We start from the raw sequence: 20215 nt of genomic DNA on the forward strand, positions 1-20215 counted from the left end.
CAGACTCTGAACTCACCTCCTCCCGTGGACACAGCCAATTTACAACTACTCGTGGAAAAATTACCCCTGAGACAGAACTGAAAACTGGATAAGAGGAACTCCTGCAACAACGGACAATCCTAACTGAGGTGGAAGAGGCAGAGACCCCCTTCCGGAGAGGAAAAACGCCGCCTTCACAAGCCGCCAGCTTCACGGCCGCAGGGAGCAGCTCACAGGTACGCAGCCTCCCTGGAGGCGCGGAGCCCTGAGCTGGGGAGCGCCCCCGCTGTGGGCATTTTGTGGACCCAGCACAATCGACACCAGTGGCATAATATCTGACTGTGCCTGCTACTAAAACATTGGGGAGCACCCCCAGAAAACCTGGTTCACAAAGAAACTAAAACTGGCTCTTAAAGGGCCCGCGCAAACTCACCCGTTCCAGAAAGCATCCTAAAATCACCAGAAAGAAAGGTGCACAGTGCTTTGGTGACAAGAGACTCACCTAATAGGCCCTGAGTGCATCTCAGTGAGGGGTGAGACCTCTCCAGGGACTGGGACATTGGCGGCAGCCATTGTTGTGTCCTGGTGTGGGCGTGCTGACACAGACGCCATTGGAGTTCTCCCTGAGGCCTGCTAGCCCAGGGTCTGCTCCACCCGCTAGAGCACCGATTTAATCTAGCTCAGCCAGGGCAGGCAGCCCACCCTAGAGACTGGCCCCACCCAACAACAAGCCCTCAGGCAACGTGTGGGCCTGCATAGATTGGTGACTGGATTCTCTGCAGCCTGGCAACTGAGCCGACTTGAGTGGGGCAGGGTGTGCACAAGGAGCAGGTGAAGAGTGTGGGGCAGTGGTGGAGTGTGTGGGGCTCCCGCCGTGGAGAGACTGGGTCCGCTTGGGGAGGTTGGGGCACTCACACGGGGCAGGACTCTGTTGACTGTGTGTGTGGACCTGTGGGCGGCAGGGCTTCTCAGCCACAGAAGACTTGTACTTCTCAAAGACCCACATAGGAGGTTTGCTCCACCTTCCAAAACCTGAAACAATTGGGTGCTCCTGTGCCTGAGGCCAGCCCCACCCAGCTGCAATCCTCAGAGAGCTGACAAGAGACCTAATAGGCTAGAGGCTTACAGCAATTCTAAGGCCCTGAGCCTAACAACCTGCCACGGTGGGGGCCTACTCACTTAAAAGAAATACTGCAACACAAATGTGGTATTAGAACTTGCAGCCAACTGTGCTGGGGCTCCCCACAGCTGATAAAGAGACTGAAGGGCCCACAACAACTACAAGCAGCTGAGCATTACAACAGCTGGCCAGGAGCATAACTCAGCCTCCCTGGGCGCCTACAGGGAGAGCAAACAGGCCACAGCAGAAGGATACACGTAGCCCACATAGGGGTCACCCCTGGAACATTGAGAACTGAGGGAAGCACACTGGAAGCCTCCTAAGCCATCACTTACATAAGGTCACCTATCCAAGAGCAGGAGACGTAGCTGACCTACCTAATACGTAGACACAAGCACAGGGAAAGAGGCAAAATGAAGAGGCAAAGAATACATTCCAAGTAAGGGAACAGGACAAAACCCCAGAAAAAGAACTTAGTGAAACAGAAATGAGCAACCTACCCGACAGAGAGTTCAAACTAAGAGTGTTAAGGATGCTCACTGATCTGGGGAGAAGAATAGATGGACTCAGTGAGAATGTCAACAAAGAAATGGAAGATATAAAAAGAACCAATCAGAAATGAAGAATACAATACTGGAAATGAAAAACTCATTAGAGGGACTCAAAAGCAGAGTAGAGGATACAGAAGAACGGATCTGTGAGCTGGAAGAAAGACTAGAAGAAATTACCCAAGGTGAACAGGTAAAAGAGAAAAGAATTAAAAAGAGTGAGGACAGTCTAAGGGACCTCTGGGACAACATCAAGCGCACTAACATCCGTGTTATAGGTGTCCCGGAAGGAGAAGAGTGAGACAAGGGGGCAGAGAATCTATTTCAAGAAATAATAGATGAAAACTTCCCTAACCTAAGGAAGGAAACAGACATCCAGGTACAGGAGGCACAGAGAGCCCCAAACAAGATAAACCCAAAGAGGCCCACACCAAGACACATCATAATCAAAATGTCCAGAATTAAAGATAAAGAGAGAATCCTAAAAGCCGCAAGAGAATGTCAAGTTACATACAAAGGAAACCCCATAAGGCTATCAGCTGACTTCTCAGCAGAAACCTTACAGGCTAGAAGAGAATGGCATGATATATTTAAAGTGCTAAAAGGAAAAAACTTACAGCCAAGAATACTCTACCCAGCAAGGTTATCGTTCAAAATGGAAGGAGAGATCAAAATTTTCCCAGATAAGCAAAAATTAAAGGAGTTTGTCACCAAGAAACCAGTGTTACAAGAAATGTTAAAGGGACTGATTTAAGGGGAAAAGAGAAGACCACAAATAGGAAAAATTATCTATTTCCACGATTAGAACGTAATGGATACAAATGCACAAAAAAGAGGTTGGATATGATATCAAAAACATAAAAGGAGGGAGGAGGGTAGTTAAAGAGTACAGCTTTCAGACAGAGGTCAAACTAAAGTGACCATCAATTCTGTATAGAAGAAGTAAGGAACAGAGAAGGACTACTAAAACACTGAGGAAAAAAAAAAAAAAAAGTTAAAAAATGGCAGTAAGTACATACTTATCAATAGCTACTTTAAACGTCAATGGACTAAATGCTCCAATTAAAAGGCATAGGGTGGCAGATTGGATAAAAAAACAAGACCCATATATATGCTGCATACAAGAGACACACTTCAGGCCTAAAGACACTCACAAACTGAAAGTGAAGGGATGGAAAAAGATACTCCACGCAAATGGCAATGAAAAGAAAGCTGGGGTAGCAGTACTCATATCAGACAAAATAGACTTTAAAACAAAAACTGTAAAACGAGACAAAGAAGGGCATTACATAATGATCAAGGGAACAATCCAACAAGAGGATATAACACTTGTAAATATCTACGCACCCAATGTAGGTGCACCTAAATATATAAAGCAATTATTAACAGACATAAAAACAGAAATAGACAGTAACACAATAATAGTAGGGGACTTTAACACTCCACTTACACCAACGGATAGATCATCCAAACAGAAGATCAATAAGGAAACATTGGCCTTAAACGACACACTAGAACAGATGGACCTAGTAGATATATACAGAGCATTCCATCCAAAAACCGAAGAATACACGTTCTTTTCAAATGCACATGGAACGTTCTCCAGGATTGATCACATATTAGGCCACAAAACAAGTCTCCATAAATTTAAGAAGATTGAAATAATACCAAGCATCTTTTCTGACCACAAAGGTATGAAACTAGAAATCAACTATAGGAAGAAAATCAGAAAAGCCACAAATACATGGAGATTAAACAAAATGCTACTGAACAACGACTGGGTTAATGAAGAAATCAAAGAAGAAATCAAAAAATACCTGGAGACAAATGAAAATGAAAATACGACATGCCAGAATTTATGGGATACAGCAAAAGCGGTTCTAAGAGGGAAGTTTATAGCAATACAGGCCTATCTCAACAAACAAGAAAAATCTCAAATAAACAATCTAACAATGCACCTAAAGGAACTGGAAAAAGAAGAACAAACAAAGCCCAAAATCAGTAGAAGAAGGGAAATAATAAAAATCAGAGCAGAAATAAATGAAATAGAGACCAAAAAAACAACAGAAAAAATTAATAAAACCAAGAGCTGGTTCTTTGAAAAGATCAACAAAATAGACAAACCTTTAGCTAGACTCACCAAGAAAAAGAGAGAAGGCACAAATAAGTAAAATCAGAAATGAAAGAGGAGAGGTTACAACAGACACCTCAGAAATACAAAAGATTATAAGAGAATACTATGAAAAACTATATGCCAACCAATTCGACAATCTGGAAGAAATGGATAAATTCTTAGAATCATACAACCTTCCAAAACTGGATCAAGAAGAAGTAGAGAATTTGAATAGACCAATCACCAGTAAGGAGATCGAAACAGTAATCAAAAACCTCCCCAAAAATAAAAGTCCAGGACCAGACGGCTTCCCTGGTGAATTCTACCAAACATTCAAAGAAGTCTTAATCCCTGTCCTTCTCAAACTCTTCCAAAAAATTGAGGAGGGGGGGAAGCTCCCTAACTCATTCTACGAAGCTGACATTACCCTGATACCAAAACCAGACAAGGACAACACAAAAAAAAGAAAATTACAGGCCAATATCACTGATGAACATCGATGTGAAAATCCTCAACAAAATACTAGCAAGTCGCATACAACAATACGTTAAAAAGATTATACACCATGATCAAGTGGGATTTATTCCAGGTATGCGGGGATGGTTTAACATTCGCAAATCAATCAACGTAATACACCACATTAATAAAATGAATAACAAAAATCACATGATCATCTCAATAGATGCAGAGAAAGCATTTGACAAGATCCAGCATCCATTTATGATAAAAACTCTGAATAAAATGGGGATAGAAGGAAAGTACCTCAACATAATAAAGACCATATATGAGAAACCCACAGCTAATATCATCCTCAATGGTGAAAAACTGAAAGCTATCACTCTAAGAACAGGAACCAGACAAGGATGCCCACTGTCACCACTCCTATTTAACATAGTATTGGAAGTCCTAGCCAGAGCAATCAGGCAAGAGAAAGAAATAAAAGGGATCCAAATTGGAAAGGAAGAAGTGAAACTGTCACTATTTGCAGATGACATGATTTTATATATAGAAAACCCTAAAGAATCCACCAGAAAACTTTTAGAAGTAATAAACGAATATGGTAAAGTTGCAGGATACAAAATCAACATACAAAAATCAGTTGCATTTCTGTACACTAACAACGAAGTAGCAGAAAGAGAAATTAAGAATACCATCCCATTTACAATTGCAACAAAAAGAATAAAATACCTAGGAATAAACTTAACCAAAGAGGTGAAAGATCTGTACACGTAAAACTATAAAACATTTCTGAAAGAAATTGAAGAAGACACAAAGAAATGGAAAGATATTCCGTGCTCTTGGATTGGAAGAATTAACATAGTTAAGATGTCCATACTTCCTAAAGCCATCTATAGATTCAATGCAATCCCTATCAAAGTTCCAACAACATTTTTCACAGAAATAGAACAAAGAATCCTAAAATTTATATGGAACAACAAAAGAACCCGAATAGCTAAAGGAATCCTGAGAAAAAAGAACAAAGCTGGAGGTATCACACTCCCTGATTTCAAAATATACTACAAAGCTATAGTAACCAAAACAGCATGGTACTGGCACAAAAACAGACACACAGATCAAGGGAATAGAATCGAAAGCCCAGAAATAAACCCACACATCTATGGACAGCTAATCTTTGACAAAGGAGCCAAGAACATACAATGGGGAAAAGAAAGTCTCTTCAACAAATGGTGTTGGGAAAACTGGATAGCCACATGCAAAAATGAAAGTAGACTCTTACCTTACACCATACACAAAAATTAACTCCAAATGGATTAAAGACTTGAATGTAAGACCTGAAACTGTGAAACTTCTAGAAGAAAACATAGGCAGTACGCTCTTCGACATCAGTCTTAGCAACATCTTTTCAAACACCACATCTGACCGGGCAAGAGAAACAATAGAAAAAATAAACAAATGGGACTACATCAAACTAAAAAGCTTCTGCACAGCAAAGGAAACCATCAACAAAACGAAAAGACAACCTAACAATTGGGAGAAGATATTTGCAAACCATACATCCGATAAGGGCTTAATCTCCAAAATATATAAAGAACTCATGCATCTCAACAACAAAAAAACTACCAACCCAATTAAAAAATGGACAAAAGACCTGAACAGACATTTCTCCAAAGAAGATATACAGATGGCCAACAGACACATGAAAAGATGTTCAAAATCACTAACTATCAGGGAAATGCAAATCAAAACTACAATGAGATATCACCTCATGCCCGTCAGAATGGCTATAATTAACAAGACAGGAAACAACATGTGTTGGAGAGGTTGTCGAGAGAAGGGAACTCTCATACACTGCTGGTGGGAGTGCAAACTGGTGCAGCCACTATGGAAAACAGTATGGAGATTCCTCAAAAAATCAACGATAGAACTACCATATGATCCAGCTATTCCACTGTTGGGTATTTATCCAAAGAACTTGAAAACACCAATTTGCAAAGGTACATGCACGCCTGTGTTCATTGCAGCCTTATTCACAATAGCCAAGACTTGGAAGCAACCTAAGTGCCCATCAAGGGACGAATGGATAAAAAAGCTGTGGTATATATACACAATGGAATACTACTCAGCCATAAGAAACGATGAAATCCAGCCATTTGTGACAACATGGATGGACATTGAGGGCATGATGCAAAGTGAAATAAGTCAGAGGGAGAAGGTCAAATACCGTATGATTTCCTTCATTAAGTAGTAGATAATAACAACAATAAACAAACACATAGGGACAGAGATTGGATTGGTGGTTACCAGAGGGGAAGGGGGGAGGGAGGAGGGTAAAAGGGATAATTGGGTACATGTGTGTGGTGATGGGTTGTAATTAGTATTTTGGTGGTGAACATGATGTAATCTATGCAGAAATAGAAGTACAATGATGTACACCTGAAATTTTTACAATGTTATAAACCAATGTTACTGCAATAAACAAAAAATTAAAAAAAAAAAAAAAAAAAAGAAGATGCTACATGAGATTGTTTCTGTTACTTCTAGATTACAGTTAAACTGATATAACCCTATTTAGATGTGATGATTAATAAAAAAATTTAACAAAAGAAAATTAAAATAAGTTCAAAAATAATGCAATCATATTATATTAAGGATATATAGTTTCTGAGTTCTGTTAATGACAAATAAACGTATTGTCATGTAAAGCTATTTCATGAGGTTTTCATAGTGTCTGTCTGGGGAGCACAAGGTTTGAAGGTTATACGTAGAGAAGCATCCTTTTGTTATTTCCTTATTTGACATAAAACATTTAACTTTCTATAACTGAAAAATCGATTATTATAAAGTTGTGTCATTATATTTATGTTTGATGCTGAATTCATTATTTAGGAATTTGGCTCCCCTGTGCCTAAATTACATGGTGCTGTCAGAGTACAAATAACGCAGTGCCACATTTATTTCTCCCTAGTTTTGTTCTGACATCATGGAAAAACTTGACACAATGCTTCCACTGGCTCTGGCATGCAGAGATGATTCTTTCCAGGAAATTAGAGCAAACTTTGTGGAGGCCTGTTGTAAAGTGGCAACAGCTGTCCTGGCGAGACTGCAAGAGAGAGGCAAGGAGTTTCCTTCCAAAGCACCCCTGAAAAATTCGTACACACTGCTCTCCACAGCTGTGTATGTCTTCCAGCATTTTATGCAATACGATCATTTGATGAAAGAAACTACTAAGAAGTGAGTGTCATTTAAATGAAGTTGATGGCCGTGCTTAAAGTAACATGTAAACTTTGGATATCACAGTAGTGAAATTTTTGATAATAATATTTGAGAAGAAGAAGATAATTAATACGGTGAATTGTTTTCATTTGTGTTGACTAGGAAATGTCCAAAAGTTGGGGAGCAGGGGATATATTAAATCAGATACATAGATAGTAAGACAGATAGGTATTCTCTCTAACGCCCTCCCAAAGACCCATGCATTTTCCATACTCTAATCTGGAGCAACTATTTCCGCATGCTGTTATGACGTGACCAAGCACACTCTTTGCATTTTGTAAGGCACATTGTAGTGACTACACTGAAGGAAAAATAAACTTGTTTTTGTGTCATGTATACACAGTTGTGAAATATGCACTTCTCTCTTTTGTTTCTAAGCCAACAGAATGTTAGGAGCTGACAGAGACAATAAATGCATTTCAGTCTATTCTACTGGCCAATGTAAACGTATTTCAGAACATCCACTTAGTAATGAACGATCCTTAATATCTGAAGAGGAAGCATCTGGCAGTCTTAATTCTCAAGTATTAGTAGTCTAAAAAGACTATATGTTTTCTAGGTAGGGAATAAAAATGATCTCAGATATTATCACGTGGTCTTTCTGACTATCCTTGTTTTCTCTGGAAGATAGCATGGCCCCTTGCAATGGGAACATGTGGACTTGGCAGTCCTCTGGGAGCCCAAGAATCTATTCTATCTTCCTTATTCAGCCTTTGCAGTCCCTTAGTTCTGAGAGAAAGCGTTAGAAAGTGTAATATAGATAGCTAAAGATAAAAGTAAAATAAATTTGTCTTGATGTAGGATATAACCATGATATTTCTTTAATTCTCATAAGTAGTCAGATGTTGTGATTCGTACTTGTATTTATAAACAAAATGTGCCAGAAATCACTTTATTTCTGTAGAATATTTTAAAATAGTTTATGAGATAATTAACATCTACAAAATTACAATTTTTAAAATAAAAAGAGTGTGTTTGTGGGACATGTGATAGCTTTATAAAAGTTGATTCTGACAAATGCATGTTGTTCCCTATAATAACGATAACCTAATGCCTAAATAATGTCCTGATCTCTAATAATAGGCTTACAAAGAATACTTTTGTTTTTGAATGATGTATTGACAATGCAGTTTGTCTGAAGTTGCAGTGCATATTTGTGGAACAGCAGATGTACATTTTCAAAGGACTTAGAAAACAAAGACTAGCTTTTTTTTTTTCCTTTTTGGAAAGTGAATATGGATGCAGACTTCAGCATTAGGAGGAAATGAATGATTGATATCTAATAATCAAAACCATTTGTAGTAGTGGAGATTGTTACCTCCTACTGCACAGGCCTTAAATCTCTGTCTCTTTGATCATTCCCTCTGAACAGACCCATATTCCTGGTGCCTGTCCAACGATATCAGGAATTCATCAACACTCTACAGTTTCAGGTTACGGACTACTGCGTCAGAGTGTGTGCTACAAGCATTTTACAGGATGCTGAGAGCCACCACTGGGATGACTACAAAGCTTTTTATGAGGTGTGAAGTTAAGTTTACTATCCCTCCTTTTTGCACAAATATGTTTTACTGCCTACCTGCTTTCTGGCTAATTAGAAACATGAGCTTGGCGTTACTAACACACGAAGGCTGTTAGGATAATATTTTTTAAATATTGAATTTGTATTTAGGAAAAACACTGTTTTTAAAAACCTGAACTAATTAGGCATCAGAACTCTCCTTCTGCTTAAAAGTAAAAATAACTTAATTTGAGTTGCAATGTTTCAGTGCTATATAATAAGTTGGAATATAATGGGATACAATGAAAACGCAAAGAGATAATAATGCCAAATTGCTACAGCCTTGTATTTTTTCCAAAGGGACCAGTTATAGATATTCTTGCTTTTTTTTTCTTGTTATGTATTTCCATCTGTGTTTGATAAATATTTTTTATTAAACAGCTTTATTCTTTACTTATCTTTTCCTTCTCGTTGTATGTACTTGTGAGTGTGCTTTAAGACCCATCTGATCATTTATAGCTTACCTATTTTCATTTAGCCCATGTTTTGAAACCCCAAATTTCTACTGAATGAAAGTGTAATGATTCCCAGTGCAACCAAACCAGGATCAATTAAAATTATTCATCATCAGGCTTCATTAGTTTCTCTTCCCCTAAATCCTATTGATTATACATAAGCCACAATATTTGAAATTCCTTGAAGTTGATTCCAAGCAGGGTGAAACATTTATAATATCTTAATAAAAGATCATCAAGTTTTTAAAAAATTCATCAGTCAAGCCTGGCTTCATTAGCTTTTTCAATTTGCCCTTTCCTCTGGATTGAAGTTTATGATTTTTGTTTTTCTTGATTGTCCTAATCGCGATGGAGTATTGAGAATAACAGAGTGGGGTTTTATTCAATGGAGTCACTCTTGTCACCTCCCTGACACTGAAGATTCCTGTGGCTCCATTTATGCCTGAGTTATCATCATAATAAATGTTGCCACAACAGAGACGAGCTGCTAAGAAGAAGCTCTTTTAAAGGACTTTCCACTTTTTCTAAGGCCATTTCATCTCTCCTTTAGAGGCCCTTCCCAGATAGTTTTTCTTTTTGCAAGAGCATCCGCATAGAGTCTTCCAAACCTGACATACTTCAAACAGCAGTGACCAGAATGCAAACGAGAAAGTGGTATGGTGCAGCTGGTAGCCTGAGATAAGAATGAAAGGATTGGTCTTCCCCTCTCCTGGCAGCATCAGAGCTTCCTTATTGCCTTGAGGTAAAGAGAGAGGTTGAAAATGAATCCATCTCATGTTTCAAACTATTTCAATATGTCAGTGTACTAATGAGCAATTTTATGTTTTCGTTGAAAAACAGGTATCATCTCACTATATGTGCAACATAGGGTATTGTGTTTCCTCTTATGCAAATTGGGAGCTAGAAGAGTTGTACAGTATAACTAATAAGTAGATACATTGAGAACCTGTTATTGAAGTTACCAAGTATTTTTTTAAAAAAACAACAAATTACCATGTAACACGCAGCTCTTAGATCTTATGACAAGGCTTTAGCTTCAAAGACAGAATTAACAAGATAGTTACCCTGTGATTACATGGTACTGGAGCTTCCATATACTTACATGGTCAGTAGTTACAATTTAATTGCAGAGTTAGTGGTTGTTATTTATGCTCAGAAAAATAAAGTGACACTGCTCTCCCATTTACCAAAAATAAGAACCTTCTAAAAATAGCACAGATTTTAAACTGTTTTGACAACTGGAGTACCTGACATGGTTTTATCCCGTTTGCTGCACCCCTTTCTCCTCCTCTCCCCATTATTCCAACTGATTTGTAAAACAGGACTAGCATGTTTTTGGCAGGCCTGTTTTGAGAAGAAAAGAGATGAAATCTGCCAGACTGGAGGCGAAGGGTAGGATAGAGATCTCAGGGGAACCTATCGCCATGTGCAGAGTGTAGTAAAGAAATAGTGAAAGAATTTATAAGATATAGAGCAATATTTGCTCATGTTTTGTGATATCAAGTGAGCCCTAGATACATTATTTCCATTTTCTAAACTGTCAGGTTGAGAGAGTCGAAGAGTTTGGTATCTCTCTGATGAGGTGCTGGTCAGATGGCGCAGTGGGTGTTCAGATTACATGTTTGGAATTAAGATTTTAGTATAGTTGACATCTGCTCAATTTTAGCAACTTGTGTTTTCCAATAGTCAAAGAATAAAGAATTGTCTGTTCAAAGATAATATTGAGTGGCTTACATAATAAAGCCCAGCTGCTTGTTTCCTGATATATAATCTAAATAAAAGCTCACATCTGTTTACATTGTAGTAAGTCTACAAAAATAACAGATGTTTACTAGCAGAATAGTTTTGAAATAACAACAGAGAAACAGGTCAGAAAAATAAATGAATCACATTTAGTTTAATGAAAATCCTTGCATACATTGATATACACATTTTGAAGAGAATTGTGAGAATGATGACCATTTTGGAATGTTTTTAAGTAAACATGAAGTTTATACTTTAAAAAGTCTTAAAAATAAGTATTTTTCACTTTTAGGAGAAGTCTCTGTGTGCCTAAAGTTATTTTTATTTTCTCATTTATTGCTAAAAGGTAGCTATTAAGAAAATTGTTTTTTTATATTTTGAAAAATATGAGAAATCATGTTGACCACGTTATTATAAGCACCCATCCATTGCCGTGGAGAATGTTAGTGTAAATCATTCATACTGGTCATTACATCAGCTGGGGTCAGTTTTGCTTTAATTAACATACAGCACCAAAAGTATGAGAAAGTCAAGCTTTCAATCTCCTTTCTTACTTTAGGAAATTGTTAAAAAGCATTGTTTATCATAGGGCACACAACAAAGAAAGCGTTAGTGACTACAATTTTGCTGCTTCAGCATTAATTTTGTAATTTTTTTTTCTTGAAAAGCTTTGATACAAATCTAGTCAGGAAGTTAGAAGCCAGTGGTTCAAGTCCCCTTTAGCTTGAACTTGACCCTTTGACATTTTGATGCCCAAGTTTCCTACCCAAGGATAAAAATTCTACTCATTTCTAAACTTCATTTGAAACTATAATTGAAACTATAAATTATTATTATTACACTGACTACAAAAGATTTTGGTAATCAAAGAAATTACCAGAAGAATAATGCATAGAGAAAATACTAATAGAAATATCTGCGTAGGAAACTATCAACTTTTGGTATAGAGAACAGATTTTTTTAGATGATATTTGTTTGAGAAATATAAGTAGTAGATAAAGCAGAAATTTTAAGTCAAAGAGGATTACTTAGTGAGAAAATGGGAAGTTTTACTAGTTTAACTTTTGATATAGTAACATAATCAGGATAATGTCTGAAGAATGCATTCTACTCTTGCTATTTCAAATCAGCTTTTGATCTGGTTTGAAGAAAATGAGGTCAGACTGCTAGCATACCTCCCTGAGAACGTGTTAACTAATTAATGTTTGTAAATCACTTGAGGCTGCCTTCTCATTTCTGCCTATTCCCCTTGGCCTTGGCCTCTGTTGGGTCCCCCTCTGTGGTCAGGGAAATTTTGGCACACAGAAGGGATCTGTAAGGGGGTGGAAGGGAATGAGAATCTGGCCCCTTGGAAGTATGATGTGCTATAAAAATACTAAGAAATAATGATAACATCTGCCTAGGCTTTACAAAATCTTGTAAATTCAGGCTATTGTAGTGTCTGTTTCTAGTATTGTTATTGAAACACCATGGATAAAATAGCCTAATGTAATAGCCTTCAACAGTTACCCATCCCCCTTAGTTTCATGCATGTTGATAAGTATACAGTATTCAAGTTTATTTTTGCTCCTGTCATTTCATTATAATGTGAAATCTGAAACATTTATAAACTATCTCAATAGTCTCAGAAAAATATACATACGTAATTTAAATAATTAAATTTTAATTTTAGAAGACTCAGCCCACTATCTTAAACTAGCATGACTTGTTTAGCAAAGATAAAGCCGATTGTTTAAAAATAAATTTTAAACTCCAGGCCAGGTGTAGGTGAATCAAGAATATGCTAGGTTAAATGCTTGTGGTCTGGATTGGCACTACAATATCTGGTCTCGTAATTGAAATAAAACATATGTTCCTTTGTCAATAAAGATGTTTTACATCTTGTCAAAAATTTTTCTTGGTCATCTAGTGTGTCAAACTCTCCAGCTATTTCCTTTCAGCCTGAACTAATTAGGTTCATAGGAAGCAAACTGACATTTTGGAAGACGTGATTCTATTGTTTAATGTGTGGTGGTTTTGCCAGGGGGAAAGATGCTCCTTCTCGCTCCAGATGTGGCATTATTTCTTGTGGGCTCTTCGTCACGATCTCTGGACCATTCTGCCTTCTAAGTTAGCCCAGGAGATTCTAGCAGAAGTGCTGGAGAAATCTTTGGGTCTTCTGGCCTCCAGATATGCTCGGGCCCATCCCAGTTATAAGAGAACTCCACAGATAAGGTAATTGAAGTTGTGAAAACCATTGCTTTTCAAGAAAACTTTTTCACTAGTTGATATTAAGGAGAATGTAATTCCGAATCTCATGACATAACTCGTTGTGTATTTAACATGTTTCTAACGTCTGAAAGGAAATTGTATTCAATTCCTCTGAGACACTTAAGTGGAAGTGTGGAACGTGAATCAAAATAACTTTGCTCTTTTTTCTTCTTAAAATTTTATATAGAACCCACTTGTTTCTAAAAAATGATTCAAGATGTATTACAATCTAGGACATGTATATACAAAAGTTAATAAATAAGATAAAGAGAGAAAATTAAGGTCCTGAAATGAAGAAAAAAGCGGCAGTGGTGTGATGGAGCAGTCAACTTGACTTTGAGAGTCTAAGCAACCAGAGGATTTTAGTTTTAGTTGTTTTTTTTTGTCTTTAAATAGTGTCATTAATCTTCATTAAGGAAACTCCTTTGCCTAATTATTTTTCTCCTTAATATAGTCTAATTACTTCTTTCTTCTTTTTCTTTTTTTTTCATTTCTTTTCATTATGTATTTCTAAGAAGCCAGTTCAACAAATGTGAAATTACAGAAAGTGAGGAGCAGGAGTCAGTGGGTATTAAATTAAAGACTGAATTATAGTCCCATTCTATTAGTTAGTTAGGCAATGAATAGTACAAAAATATGCTTACACGACAACAATGGTCTATACGAAGAGAAGGCTTTTGTTTTCTAAATATTCTGACTAATGCGATTAAGACCTGTCTTTTAGGTATAAAATTTTTTTTCAGATATGTTTTAGGAGGAACCTAAAGACATCAGAGGCTTTTTTTTTTGGCAGTAGGAATCATTTCCTGATCACATTCTTGTAAAGCATGCTGCATTTGGAGGGCATTTAGGTCCTGCTACAGTGTTTCATAAATATGGTATTTTGTACAGGCTGTTTTGAATTACTGACCAGGCATTTTTTAAAACATTGAACTCTGAAGAATAGATGGAAAGTTCCTTTTGAGAGCAAAGACTACCTTCATTCTTTTCCTTATGTAGCTTAAATCACTTGTGACTATGAGGTGGTGAGTCATTATGAGATGTTTGTGAAATCAGATTTACTATTAGCTCATGAAATAAGTAGTATATTTAATTAATTAATTGTACTATAGAGACTTCTGGTTTTTATTTTCTGAGTGGTTACATAAAAATGCCATGCAAAGCTAGATTCCTTTCTTCTAGTTTTTACAAGTAAAATAAATAAATATTTTTATTTGAATGGTTAATCCTAAACCACTATTATTGTGGAAATCAGATTATGCATGTGTGTGTGTGTGTCTGTGTGTGCATATATATATCTTGGATTTGTAATTGTTTAATTAGCAATTAGAGTAAATGGATGCAAACTACAATTAAACCTTTCTAAAGGCAATTATTGATGCTTTTAGTATTCCTGTAACCACCACTGTCATATAACCAAAACAATATATATGATTTATATATAATGTGTTATCTATTATTAACATATGTATAACTTTATTATATAGATATATAAATTGGAGGCCAAAATGTCATTTAAAAGATTCTCAAACTTGTTTTCTTGTCACTTAAAAATTTCCATCTTCTATTTCTTCAGCACTGAATTTAAAAGAAAAAAAACAAGAAAGTAACTGAAATCTATACAATTTAGTCATATACCAAAATAATCTTTAAATAAATCTTTGGGTCCTTATTAAAACTCAAGAAAGGTAGAAATAAAGAAATGAGTTTATGAAAAAGATAAATAATACAGCATATTTTCCACAAATTTATTTAATATTGGAAATGTCTGAAACTATAGGTGTCTCCATTTGTGCTTCTGGTGTCATTTTTCTCTTCTCCCACTTGCTGGGAGCAGATGTTATCCAACTTTGTGACTTTCTTTTGACAGCTTGTACTGGGATGAGGAAAATTGTTCTGCTGTCAAATTTTTACCAATTTTGTTCTGCTATTGTCCATATATATGTGGACAATAGCAAATTTTCTTTTAATTTGGCTTCCCTATTGCTGAATGTAATTTCAGGGAAAGTCTCTTGAGCTTCTTAAACAGTACCCTGATAGTGCAAATCAACATATTTTTTAAATTTTATTTTTATTATTTTTTTGTGTGTGAGGAAGATCAGCCCTGAGCTAACATCTGCCAATCCTCCTCTTTTTGCTGAAGAAGACTGGTCCTGAGCTAACATCCGTGCCCCATCTTCCTCCGCTTTATGTGGGACGCCGCCACAGCACAGCCTGACAAGCGGTGTATCAGTGCGCGCCCGGGATCCGAACCCAGGCCGCCAGCAGCGCAGCGTGCGCACTTAACCACTACAACACGGGGCCAGCCCCTCAACATGTTTTTTTGAAAAGCACTTCACTATTATAAACCTCACCATTCCTAAAAATAATGGTATTATGATCACTGAGAAACTCAAACACTGTGTTGATTCTTTCTCCCTTTGATCTCTGAAGATCTGCATTCTAACCAAATATTTCTATTCTTACCTATATATACTTATTACAAGAGATATGGATGATAATGTATATACCAGGAAGAAAAACAGTTTTGTTTAACGTGATTTTTTTTCTTTTTCTTTCCAATAGACTTGATGTCACAACTATTTTGATATGCACTGAGAACATGTTATGGTCAGTTTGCACATCTGTACAGAAGCTTTTGAATCCTCATGAGTATATAGATAATAAAGTTTTTAGAATTCATACCCATTGTAATAATCTGTTTACAACATTAGTTATTTTGACTTCACCATTAACTGAATTATACCAGTAAGTATCAAATATATTTTCTTTTTAGCTATTTTGATATATAAAATAATGTGATTTAGCAAAGTTATTTTCATACTACTTACTGAATTTTGTGAAGTAGTATGTAGAAAATTTTTGAACTGCATTTTGGATTTTGTGAATTGGGCTGTTGTACAAAACTACATTGACAGGGCTTTCTTCATTCTCAAAGCAATTTAGTCCTAATACTGTGTTATATGTCTGTTGATCAATCCTATTAAGTTGATAAGGCTCCAGTACAATCAGGATCATTTTGAACTTCACTATTTGAGTTGTTTAAATGATCAAATTATATTAATGGGTTGGTTATTTTACTCATAGCTTGATACTCTATGAAAAAGAAAATCATATCTAATGGCTTTTTGCTCTTTTTAGAAATATTTTTTAGTTTTTAGTTTTATGTAAAATGATTTACTGTAATAAAAATTTTAAAAAACGTAATTCTAAAATATTCCCCATTCTGAAAGAGACCTAATGGTTCCACACTGCCAGTTAATCTGCCATAGATTTGCAGTTTTAGTATTAGGCTCTAGTGTCTGAGCTGGTAATGGCAAGTGGGAATAGAAATAAGCGATTATGGTTTTAAAATGTTGAAATATTTTACTTAGCTAAATAAATATGATTGAGGGAAATTAAAAATTTTGAACTACTTTTCTATTTCATTCAAATTGGCAATATTGTAGAAGAGATTGGAGTAGATCTTATAATAAAACATTAGTACAATTTTGTTTAAACCCACCTCCAAAATAGTCACTTTATCCTGAAAGACTACATAGTTTCATGTTCTTAGTTTCTTGGATAGTAAAAAGTATACATATGTGTATTTCTTAGGATAAATTAGGTAAACTATTCCTTTCTGTAACATCCTGGTAAGGGCAGTATGTAAATCTTGATTTTCAGTAAATTTTGAGGCTTTTGTGTTAGAAATTCTAAGTGTAATTAACAACTTTGATTTCAATTTTCCTATAATTTTCACCCACTCTTTGACTTTCAACAACCCCATTGTTTACAGATTGTTTCTTCTGGCAACCCTATGGCTGAGAACTAATTTTAGAAATGGAAAATTCTTTCAGAAAGGGGAAGAAATAGTGAGATAAATTGCCATAAGTTTGGGATTATATACATAATGGTTCATAATCATAAAAAGCTCAGGGTCTGAAGCCCATAATAAATCCTAGTAAACTAAACCGATTTACCATAGATGGAAAAATTGCCATGCTCTTAGTTCAATGGGTCATTTCATCTAAGAGGAAGGCCCTGTGAAAATCAAGAACAAAGTTGACAAATTTCATGGATTGGTCATGGTGAGCAATATTGAATTTCATGGTTTGTCACAGATGAATAGAAAAATTTTAACCCCCAATGCATTTATAAAACAAATAAATTATTATAAAAGATTGCATATTTTAATGATAATGTAACATACATTAATTATTGTTAACCTATGGTCTTTTGATACATTTTTTAACAACTATGCAAGGACTCTGTGATTTGTGCATTAGATATTGCACTGTAACCTCATTCAACAAATTTAAATTGCTAATTTCAACCAGGATTACGGAACATTTACACCAAGCACTGCCTCTGGTTTTTCTTAATATAAAACATAGATAGCTATATTGCTTTGAAACAGCATGAACAAAAGTCTAGATATACTTTCTTTTTAAACATTTCTCAGTTAATAAAAATTTTCACAAATTTTATCCATTCATATTGATTTAAATTTTATGATTGTTTTCCTAGAATGTAAATCTAACCTTGGAAATATATTTTATTTTGTATTGAAAAAGGAAATCTACAAGGCAGCTGTTGCTGCACCAACTGGGGAAAAAAATGTATGTGTGTTGCAAGAACCCTATTGACTTATTTAGCTTCTTTTCACAGCCGGGATATGGAGTTGTCATATTATTAGCATTTTAGAAAAAATTACATCTCTATCTCACATTTAAAAATTAAACTGTATGCTTTAAGGACTTGGTGAAAAGTAACAATCAGATGTCGATAGTATTGAATTTTTTATAAACTGTACCTGACATTTGTCACTCTATGTGATATGCCTTTTTTGAAGGTGACTGCCTTTCTTCCAAGTAGTTCTGACAGATACACTGAATGTATTTTCCTTTCTGAGCTTAGCATAGGACCACTAAATCCCAGGGCAGGAATACATGATTTTAAAATCTTTTCAGGAAGAATGAAACCTTTTTGCAAAAATGCATGTTCTTTTTTAACTCTCTTTTGTAGATTTCTGTTAGAATGTTGTAAAAGGAGCACTTTAGGTTTGTCCTCCAGGGAAAGAGACCTGCTGAAACATAAAATATTCACCATGTATTTTCCAAAATGCTTATCGCTTGTAGTTCTTTCATAAAGGGAGTTAAACTGCACATTCAGAAGCATACTCAATGCACATGCACACACATACCCAGACAGTGGTTTCATATGTTGCATTTTGCTTGCATAGAATATTAGTTTCAGTTTGTATATAGCAAATTAAAAATTAATTCTTAGAATTTTAGGCAAATGCAGTTTAGTTTCAATTCAACAAATGTTGTTGCCTCCCTAGCCCCTATGATTAAGCCCAAGGATTAAGCACAAGGGATACAGCAGCGAGCAATATGAAATATCTGCCCTCAAGTAATTTAGAAAAGTATAATTTTTAATGTTAAAGTTAAATTATGTATATGTATGTGTGTATATAAATATATATCTCTCTCCAAAATGTTTTGATGTGTCCTTTAAAAACTCCTAAAAGTGGAAACTTTTCAAAGTTGGCTGTCCCTAATGTTATAACATTTAATAACATGGAAGAATACATTTCAGTACAAGCGCCGACATACCAGGCAAAGGCTGGAGTCATCAGAAATAGGCTAGAATGTTGATCACTAAGCCAGGGAACAGCAGACCTATTTTGAGGTTCACTTGGTATCATTCATATGGCTTTGAATCCCTAAATTCTGAGGTATTTCAGTGCTGTGTCTATAGTTCAGTTTCAAACTAATACTAGGTGTTTTGATGTTATGGTCTTAGCCTGTTTATTTATTTATTTATTTTAAACTATTTCACTGTCCCTCACAAAACAGAAAATGTTGGACTAAAACTTTGTTTTTCATACCACAGGATTGTCTGGCACACTTTGGAAAAGAGGTAGTTCCTCAAAATGTTGTGCATAGAGTATGCTTATGTATAATGTTGAGCATATGGTCGTATGACCCAGCAATTTTACTCTTAGGTATATACCCAAAAGAAATGAAAACACATGTCCACACAAAGATTTGTAAGCAAATGTTTATAGCAGCATTTTTCATAGTAGCACAAAGTAGAAAGAACCCAAATGTCCATCAACTGATGAATGCATAAACAAAATGTGGCATATCCATACAGTGGAATATTATTCAGTGATAAAAAGGAATAGAGGACTGATAGATGCTACAACCGAGATGAACCTCAAAAACATTATGCTAAGTGAAAAAAGCCAGATGTAAAAGTGCACATATTGTATGATTTCATTTATTAGAAATGTCCAGAATAGGCGAATTCATAGAGACGGAAAGTAGATTATTGGTTGCCAGGGGCTGAGAGGAAGGGAGATTGGGTAGTACCTGCTAATGGTGACAGGGTTTCTTTTGAGGCTAATAAAAATGTAAAATTAGTGGTGAAGGTTATACAACTCTGAGAATATAATAGAAACCATTTAGTTGTACACTTAAAATGGGTAAATTTTGTGGTATGTGAATTATGTATCTCAATAAAGCTATTAAAAAATGAATACAGGGGCTGGCCCCGTGGCTTAGAGGTTAAGTGCACGCACTCCGCTGCTGGTGGCCCGGGTTCAGATCCGGGTGCACACCGACGCACCACTTGTCTGGCCATGCTGAGGCTGCATCCCACATACAACAACTAGAAGGATGTGCAACTATGACATACAACTATCTACTGGGGCTTTGGGGG

General features: G+C 36.0%; 1 protein-coding gene across 2 annotated transcripts in view; it reads left to right on the forward strand.

Annotated features, from left to right (window-relative positions):
- The window catches only part of KIAA0825 (KIAA0825 ortholog), a 355127-nt gene that overhangs the window by 78991 nt on the left and 255921 nt on the right, over positions 1–20215 (forward strand). The window contains exons 8-12 of one of the 2 annotated variants that reach the window (XM_087430038.1): positions 7188–7453; positions 8868–9018; positions 13278–13468; positions 16070–16252; positions 17283–17358. In XM_087430038.1, the coding sequence (XP_087286164.1) occupies positions 7188–7453; positions 8868–9018; positions 13278–13468; positions 16070–16252; positions 17283–17358 (867 nt within the window). The remainder of the gene's footprint in view (positions 1–7187; positions 7454–8867; positions 9019–13277; positions 13469–16069; positions 16253–17282; positions 17359–20215) is intronic. The other variant, XM_087430037.1, reaches the window with a different exon arrangement.

Source organism: Ceratotherium simum, chromosome 4 (assembly GCF_057802395.1).
Source record: "Ceratotherium simum simum isolate JZ-2026a chromosome 4, ASM5780239v1, whole genome shotgun sequence".
NCBI lineage: Eukaryota > Metazoa > Chordata > Mammalia > Perissodactyla > Rhinocerotidae > Ceratotherium > Ceratotherium simum.